General features: G+C 39.1%; 1 protein-coding gene across 1 annotated transcript in view; it reads right to left on the reverse strand.

The window, feature by feature from the left end:
- Positions 1-4902, reverse strand: part of LOC145991890 (uncharacterized) — a 70729-nt gene extending 65827 nt beyond the window's left edge. Inside the window, exon 1 of the mRNA XM_083127925.1 lies at positions 4864-4902. Within this exon, the coding sequence (XP_082984051.1) occupies positions 4864-4902 (39 nt within the window). The remainder of the gene's footprint in view (positions 1-4863) is intronic.
- Between the last annotated feature and the right edge of the window lie 5117 nt (positions 4903-10019).

The raw sequence follows: 10019 nt of genomic DNA on the forward strand, positions 1-10019 counted from the left end.
CTTGGTGATGTTATTGTGGAATTTGCTGGGTTAAGTGCCAAGATGTACAGTTTTAAAACATGTAGTGGTGTTGCTGCTAAAAAGGCCAAGGGTATTGGCAAAGTAGCTGTGGAAAAAGAGCTTAAATTTGAAGATTATAAAAATTGCCTCAAATCCCAGAATTTAATCAAAACATCAGAATCCAGAATCCAGAGTGTGGATCACTTATTGACTTCAAATGTTGTAAGAAAAGTGGCTCTGGACCCACATGATGATAAGAGATGCATTTTGTCATGTGGCATACATACTCTACCATGGGGTCATTGTGATTTGAAAAATGGCAATCAATGCCCAATTACAGAGCATGATTTGAAATAAATAAACATGCCTATGAACTTATTTGGGTTCAAAAAACGGGCTATTATGGAGCTGCCAACACCACAACCCTCTTCTGATATGCTGTCTAAACTAAGTGGCTTGTTAATTATTCATCTGAACAGCATATTTACAGATGTTGATGATGAAACAGGCAAAATATTGTACATATTTAACAATAATTTAAATCATTACCAATTACCTGTAGGTGGGCAATTACAATTTATTACAACCCCTGAGGGTGATGTCAAAATTTCAGTAGGGAGAAATATTTACAGAATTAAGCATTCAAACATGGTTTCTGGCACTGTTTATACTGTTTCTGCTGGTGACTGCTTATATATTGAAGTCCCTGGATCCTATGATAAGCTTATACCCTTTTTTATAGAATTAAGAATCAGATACTCTATAATAAATAACTACTAAACAAAATGCCTAATGATATTTTTGGCCATACAAGACATGAAGATCACAGTGATGAGATTTTGATGCTTGATGTCAGAGTCAAGAAATTAAGAAGTGATTTACAAGCTTTACAAACCACACTCAATGCCAGTCTTCAATTAGAAATTACAAATTTGCAATCACAATGCATGGACCCTCTTCTTAAAATTGATTCTGAACTCAAATTGCTGCTTCAGAAATATACTGATTTGGCCACATTGGATAATTTTCAAAGTTTAGAAGAAGCTGTTGCAGCTCTTCAAGCCAAATTTAAGACCCAGGCTAACAACTCTGAGCAATTGAAACAGCAATTAGAAGAGCAAATAAATAATGTCCAGTCACAGCTCCAAACAATTATCAAAAGCATAAAATCACAAGAAGATTTTGATCTAGTGATTTCCACTCTAAAAAAACAGATTCAGTCACTCCAAATACCTAATCTGGACCCTCTGAACAATGCCATAGCCGAGGTTAAAGAAAAAATTGAGACACTTGAAAATTTTATGAACAATTTGCCATCTTCTGATGCTTTGAATGCAATAACTCGGAGTGTGGCCAATATTAAGCTGCAACTTGAAACATATGAAGATTTTGGAAAAATTCAAAGTTCCATAACCCATCTTGAAGGTACAATAGCAGCAGTGCAAAGTGATTTGGCAAATGTACTTGAATCCCGATTGCCTGGGATTGTAGATACCCTTGTCAGTGTCCAGCAACAAATCACAAAACTTGAAAACCTCAACACTGAATCTGAACTGTCTCATTTTCATCACTTGATAGATGATATCCAAACAAAACTTGAAATTTTACAACAATCCACACCCTCTCAGGCAGATATAGCCCTGCTCCAAAATGCTATGCAAAATGTGGCTGATGCTTCTGAATTAAATGATGTGAAATTGGCACTTGAATTTTTGCAAAATACAGTATCAAATCTGCCTACATCACAGGAACTTAAAAATATTAAGAGGGCAGTAAATAGGATATTGAAATCAGAAGATATCAAGAATATCCAGGCAGAGATCAAACATCTCACTCAGACAGTGGCCACTCTTCCAACCAATCAACATATTAATGAACTGCATGCCCTGTTTGAGGATATCAGAAGACAGGTCCATGATCTTACAGCACAAAATTCAAAATTGGCAATTGTTGAAAATTTGCAACAAATTATAGCTAATATCAAGCAACAGCTAGGAACCATGGAATCCAATCAAGCAAATGCTCTGTCTGTTTTTGCCACCCAGCTACAAGAAATTGTGCAACAATACAAGAGACTTGCTGTGGACATAAAAATCAAGCCGGGCCATGATGATGTTGTTAGGACCATCAATGAGCATCTTGAATCTGTAACAAGTAGATTGCTCACAGCAGAAAAGGAAATAACAGGCATAATTGAGAATCCAAAACATACAGTAATTCTTGAATTGTACAGCATCCCCAACAAAGAATATGATTCTCCATTTACACCAGGTGGCAAAATATATATGCTGTCCCCTGCACAATTTTATTATCAATTTTTTGTTGGGGGCACATTGAGACCAATCAAGATCAAATATTGGCTTCAGCCACAGTCACACCACTACCCTACATTATCAATAACAAATGCTGATAACAAAGTGAAAATCACCAGTGTAGAATTAGAGGATTTTACAGACCCCAATACATTAGAAACAGCCTATACTGAAGATGATGGCTCTTTGGAATTTAAAATACAGATAGGGGACAAATTATATTTAGAAAATCCTGCAGTATCAGCTGCTGAACACCCCATAGTTGCAATATTCTTGTTTACATATTATGTCTAGAAAAATTATTGTTGATGAATTACACAGACAGGCCCGACATAATTTTAAGAGACTCCCAGTAGTCACAAAAAGCATAGATGATTTATGGCAAAGCGACTTGATTGAAATGGCAAGTGGACAGTTGAAAAACTTAGACAAAATCAACAAGGGCTACAAGTATCTTCTCACTGTTATAGACACATTTTCAAAATTTGCCTGGGCTGTGCCACTCAAATCCAAGACTGGAAAATGTGTTACAGAAGCTTTTAGAACAATCATCAATCAGAGTGGAAGATCCCCGCGCTATTTGCAAACAGATAATGGCAAAGAATTTTATAATTCAGTGTTTCAACAATTTATTAAAAGCCAGGCAATAAAACATTATTCGAGTTACAGTGATCTCAAGGCCTCAATTGTAGAGAGATTCAACAGAAACTTTATGACGGTTTGTAGTCATAATTCCCTTGGGGTTGAAACGTGAGCCAGCTGCAGTAATATTCTGATGGTTGGAAAACTAACCTAACCTGTAGAGATTGCTTGTCCGTGCTGTGATTGCATACGTAACTCGGAGAAATTCCCGAGAGAGGGCAGCTGCTTACGGGGATAAATTGAGCTGGAAGCCAAAGTTAACAAATTTAACCGCTAGAGATCGCTCTTTGTATTAATTTAAAAGGGAACAAGTACTAGTTGAATTAGTATTAAACATTATTAAACTTTTTGTAGAAATTTCAGTTTATTCCTTAGAAACTTAACTGCCATCAAATATTTATTTATAAATTCATGTGAATATTTTTTAATCTAATTGTCGCTCGATGAGGGACATTTTGGCTAATCAGTTAAAAACAGTAGTGTTCGGAAACTGGGAGGCGGAAGCGATAAAAAAAAAAAGGAAAGGGGGACATCAAATATCTAATATTCTAATAATAAGGTTTTAAAGATTGGATATAAGTATTTGTTAATTATACCTTAACACACACGCACGCACTCCTGTCGTAGTTAGAAACCTGTGGACGTTAAAGTGATTTGAGTGTGAACGTGTGATGGTGTTTGGTTATCAGGTGTTCGGAAACTGCGTCAGGCGTGGAGGAAACAATGAACGCATTCCAAAAGATGGAGGGAAAAGTTGTTAGTCGACAAGAAGACGGCGCAACAGAATTGAAAGGTTTGGCACGGTAATGATCGAAAAGGGAGATCGAAAAAGTACTCCCACCAAAATGGGAATCCAGATTGATTGTGGTGATTTAAGCAGTGAGTAACGACTGCAAGGACTGTGAAAGGTGAGAGAGGAGAGCTCGCCCACGAGGTAAGGCCTTTGTTATTCCAAGTGCAGCGACGATCGAAAAGAGGAATCGACGTCGAGTGAAAGTACTTTCTTGTTTGTCGCGACGAAAGAACATAAAATAAACGCCACGTACAATTACTAGTTATAGTACTAACTGTCAATCGTGTCATTCACGATACTGGTACGCATTATTAAGCTCAAATCCAGACGTGCATGTGGCTCAACGGAAGCCGCCATGTTGACCAGAGAAAAGGATATCCTTCGTCGACGAAATTCACTTTAAGTAGATCGAAACTAAACTATGTGTAAAACGTTCCGCAGTTGGTAACTGAAGAATCGGAACAGAAATCAGTATCATTTTGTTCGTACGTTATAGTGACGTCACGCATGCATTTCTTCGCGTTGCTCGAGCACGAACAATTGGCACCATCGCTGTTGGGTTAGGGTAATGTCTAGTGCACGGACAGTTCAGATATAAATAGCTATTAAAAGGAACAATTGACTTTGGATATTGAAACCTACTTTCTCGTGATATGAGGTCATTTGGTAATTTCCAGTTTGTGCATGTATTGTGTAGTTAAGCTAGGTGCACCAGCTGGTCGGTCAGAACATGAACATATGTTTGACATTTAAATTTAACTTCAGTCTATTCTTGAAAAAGAGGTACCTCAGGTGTTCTTTCTTTGATGTCATAAGTACGTTAAAATTAACGTCATAGTTGTTAGATTGAGAATTATTACACACAAGTTGTTATTAGGTATCAAAGGACTGTCACTAAAAATAATTGCAACGTTTGATGTAAACTCGTATTCGTCAACAATTTGAATAAAATAGTGAACGTACGAATGAGTTAGATTTCACCCAGATGCATGTGAATGATGTTTAGTCCTCTATTAGTGTATGTTTACTAACTGTGAAACTTTCTTTCAGATGAGAGAGATGTCCGAATGTTTGTTTGACATTAGGGACATTTATCAAGTATGATAGTGAACTTACTCTGATTCGAATGCCAAAGGTGTGATAGTGGATTGACATATTCACGTCTTACCACAAATAGATTTCTCCGACTTGTTAAGCATGACGCAGGGAAAGGGCGCGAACGTCGAATAAGGGACTTTCAGTAAATACTTGGTGTTTCCGCTTAATACAGGGTGTTTTCCAGCAGATTGGCTAATTTTTGAATTTCTTATTTTTCATTTTAAATCAGTGTCAATTTGAAACTTGGTTGTACTATTACTTTCTAGCAAGGATTGACTTATTGAGACCAAACAATTGTCGCCGGCGCGACCGTACGGTTATTCTATGATGTGAGAGGGAATTGATCGTGAGAAAGTTAAGTAATGGGAATCTTGGATGTGGTAGGTGGGAGTGATGGGAGACAAATAACCTCACAGAATAGTTAGGCGTGGGCAACCCCGTTAGTGCGGACCGTAATAGGAGATTATGAGACTCAATCTGTTGAGTTCTCATAGTCTTGCTTGCTGGAGGGATAGTGAATTTCAGGGTGGAATTTGAGGGAATTTTAAATTCTACAAATTCGTGCTTTCATTGGTAAAATGGGTACGGAAGAAGATCCGGTGACTTTAGAGTCACTTTTGGCGTTCATGAAACTTAGTAATGATCAGCTGAAAACTGAGTTGATAGGCAGGTCAAAGGAAAATAATGATCAGCTGAAAACTGAGTTGATAGGCAGGTCAAAGGAAAATAATGATCAGCTGAAAACTGAGTTGACAAGCAGCTTTGCCAAAACTGCGGAGTCGGTTAGGGCCGAGCTTAATATTCTCAATGGAGAATTAAAAGCGGACATAGCTGAGCTTCAAAGAAGCACCAATGAGAATGTCGCAGAACTTAGGCAAAGGGGGGAAGATCTACGATTGAGTCTGTCTCAATATAGGGTTGAATGCATGACGAGAGCTGAAGCGGTGGAGCGAAAATATGATGTTTTGTCGGACAAACTGGAAACTGAAGTGCAAGGGGTGTATAAGGTGGTGGAACAGTTGAAAGCAGATCAGGTGGAACAGATTAGGAATTGGGGGGAGCGATTGGAGATAAAAGTGCAGGAGTGTACAGATGTGAAGAAGTGTGGGTTGGCACGGGAAGGTTCGGATCGACAGATACCACTAGATGTTCATGTTAAGGAGTTGAATTCCATAAAAAAGGAAGACTCTTCTCTTGGCATTGTTGATTTGGAGGGCCAATCTCATTTGGAGGGGGAAGTAGTTTCGTCAAGTATCTTGTCAACACTGAAAGCGTTGGAGACAACAATGTCTACCTTTGTAAATGCAATGTCTAAATGGGAAGTTAAGCCGAATGTGGGTGGTAACAGTAGTCAGAAGAAGGAAATAATAGGTGGTGATAATAGAGAATCGTTTCAGGAAAATGTTGTGGGTCATAAGAGGGGTAGGGCAGATAAAGCCACTTCTACCGAAAGCTCATGGTCGGATGGTTTTCTGGGCTCACATAAGAAAGTAAAAAATGTACGTTCTAGAACATCTAGTGCAGGTTCTTCAGACGAGATTAGAAAGATATCCTTAAGGGATGAGGGTTGCAATAAGAAGGGCTACCTTAAAACAAGACACAAGAGAAATAAATGTAGGTATTCAAAAGAGCAAGATTCTAAGGAGAGTCTAGGTCAGGGAGATAAGGTGGGTTTGAAAGAGGACCAAAAGGTCAGCTCTCACCATTCAAAGGTGTTAACGATTAAGCCACAGGATCTTTTGAAATTTCCTAAATTTGATGGGTTAATCACTGATGTGACACCTACCGAGTTTATAGAAAAGGTTGAAGAGCTTCTGGAACTCTATGGGATAGATGAACCTGCATACCTCCAATATGTACCTAAACTATTAACGGAAAGTGCAAAATTATGGTATAATGATAGAAAGTTAGAATTAGACAGTTACGTCTCATTCAAAGCGGAGTTCATAGCTCATTATGAGAGCTCTCGTTGGCGGAGTTCGTGCCTAGCCAAGATATTGAACACGCCGTATGTAAGGTCTTCGGATAATACAGTGCTGCATTTTTTCTCTAAAAACTTTAAGTTATTGAGATCAATACAGCCAAAAGCTGAGGAATCGCATATTATTGCTCAAGTGGGTACCTTGTTACCATACCGATTGCGAGAGCATTTCGTCATGCAAGATGTGAGCACGTTTTCTGATGCAATCCACGTGATTGAAAACTTTGAATCATTGAAGGAAGTAGGGTCAAAGAGGGAGCTCGCTCTTGGTCAAAAACCAAAAACTTTCAAAGGAGGGATAAATAAGGTATCGGTGTCTGTCCCGGGTTTGGATAAGTCACCTCCAAGCGAGAATATTGACTCGAAGGGGACATCGAGCAAAAACGATGGCAATAACAGGTTACGCTTTAGTCCAAAAAGCTTCAGACGATCGCGAAATGGAGGGCGTTCTTCGGATGGTGCAAGTTCGGGAAATGGCGAACAACTCATGCCGTAGGGGGTGACATGAGTTGGTTTAGGAATGATCCTCCTGTTAACCAGGTCTCTGTGACGGATAAGGCTAGTCTAGGTGAGAGTGAAAAATCCTTTAAACCGGTTCTGGAAGGTAAACAGTTAGTAGGAGACAGCTTGATGGTTAGATTAGCAGAGAAATTTGGGGGCTATCATGTGAATTTTGAAAATGGTGGTGTGAGGAGAATAGGGCTGTCAGTGAGTGGACAGACGAGCGAGCAACTAAATGAGCGACTTAAAACATGTACGAAGTTAGCTGACTCTGTCGTGGTAATGATAGGCACTAACGATGTCATGAAGTTTATGTCTGTGGATAAAATTAAACGTGATCTTACTGAGACGTTAAATTTACTTAAGGCCAGAACTAAAGAAATCCATTGGATCACTTTACCTGCTATACCGCGGACCATGTTAGTTGAATCTACGTATGGTAGAACGAGGTGGGAGCAAGTAAATAAGCATATTCTATCGTTCCATAATGGGGATTCTGTGAAGGTCTACGATATTACACATATATTTTTTGATGAAAAGGGGAACATTAAAATGGAATTATTTGAGGAATTCCTTGGAAATCCCTCTAAAGGAAGAGTCGATAAGGTTCATTGGAATAGGGAAGGAATGATCAGAGTCTTGGCTTATCTTAAGCAAAAGGGAGTCTTTTCGGGGCTAGGTCATTTCGTATCTAATCAAGGAAACCCAAACTACGGAACTAGAACTGATAAGAGAGAAGGTGTGTCCAACAGTAACAGTGGCCAGCATCCTTCGGGAAACTGGGCAGGGACTCTTACCAGCAAGCAGGGGGTGAGAGGAAAATGAATAATCCTGCTATTTATTATGTAAATATCATGAATGAATTCAGTGAAGAAGATTGGGGGGAAACAGTTGGTGTACAAGTACCCATGAATACAAATTTTAATGATAGGGCTTCTGCGATGGTGGAGGTTCAAATATTTGATCAAAAGTATAAGGCCTTGTGTGATACAGGCGCCGAGGTCAGCGTCTTGGCATTTGACGTTTGGAAAGGGATATCTTCCGTGATATCCAGGCCAAGGCTAGAATCTTCGCGTAACATAAAATTGGTGGATTATACAGGTTCTAAATCAAAGGTAGTAGAAGGTATCACTCAAATAAAGATTGATCTAGGGGGATATAATCTTTATGTGCAGTTTTTAGTTGTTAAGAAATTAAATGTGGATTTGATTTTGGGTCTTGATGTAATTTACAATCTTCAAGGGGAGTTAAATTTTGATCGAAATGCGTTTTTCTATAATACGCCTAACGGTCGCGTTTTTCAAAGGTTTATGCCTTTAGAGCAAGTGGATCTCCCACTGGGGGATATAAGTGTAGGGGAACTTACAATTGAACCAGAGATGGGTGAAAATAGGGTGATTGATTTTGCACAAAAATTTGATCACGATTGTTGTCTAAATGAACATGAAAAGACTCGGTTCACACACATGTTAAGAACTTACCTGGTAATGTTTTCAGACAAGCCAGGGCTATGTACCGAATATACACATAAAATGGAACTAGATACGGATCAGCCGATTGTGGTGAAAAACTACCCCATACCCATGGCATATCGCGAGAAGGTTAGGGAACAACTTCGACGGATGTTGGATTGGGATGTAATAGAGTTATCAGATTCAGTGTACCACTCTCCGCTCTTGGTGGTTCCGAAACCGAATGGGGATATCCGGTTGTGTGTAGATTTGAAGAAATTAAATCAGCACGTAAGGCTGAAACAATTGGCTCCTTTGAAAGTAGATGAGTTGCTATCGTCTTTTCAAGATTGTACGTTTCTAACATCTCTAGACATGGGCAACGCGTATTGGCAAGTTCCGTTAGATGTAAATAGTCGAAAATATACGGCGTTTTCCTTCGAGGGAGTTCTGTATCAATTTAAACGGGTCGTCTTTGGATCCATCAATGGTACAGCAGTCTTCGTAGATGTTATGAATCGAATTTTAGGGCCATATTCTGATTTTGTGGTAGTATATGTCGACGACATCATCGTGAAGTCAAGGGACTTTGAGTCACATCTCGAACATGTGCAATTAGTTCTAGACAGGTTGCATAAGGCTGGCTTCACGTTGAAGATCGACAAATGCCAGTTCGTAGTTCAGGAGTTGAAATTCCTTGGACATCTAGTCAGTACGCGAGGGTATAAGAAAGATCCTGCGTACGTTGAGAGTGTGCTTAGTTTGAATAGGCCGACGAACTTGAAACAATTACAAAGAGTTTTGGGTTGTTTTAATTGGTTGTCTAAGTATATACCAAACTTCGCCTCGACGGCCAGTCCACTTTATGAGCTGTTAAAGCAAAAAACTAAATGGAAGTGGACTGAGGGAGCTGAAGAAGCATTTGAAAAACTAAAGGTCTTAGTAGCACAAAATGTGACTCTAAATTATCCTGATTTTAACAAAATGTTATATATACAAACCGATGCATCTCTAATTGGCGTAGGTGGATATTGTTATCAATTGGAGGAAGGGGATGTTAAACCGCTGGGGTTTGTGAGCCGATTGCTCAGACCTTTTGAAAAAGCGTACACCTCCACAGAAATAGAGGTACTAGCAATATTGTACACGATTAGTACATTTGCCACTTATCTTAAAGGTAGAAAGTTTGTTATTGTTACGGATCACAAATCACTTACATGGCTCGAATCTGCTCATTCGTG

The sequence above is a fragment of the Lepisma saccharinum genome, chromosome 8 (genome assembly GCF_977018435.1).
Source record: "Lepisma saccharinum chromosome 8, izLepSacc3.1, whole genome shotgun sequence".
Taxonomy (NCBI): Eukaryota; Metazoa; Arthropoda; class Insecta; order Zygentoma; family Lepismatidae; genus Lepisma; species Lepisma saccharinum.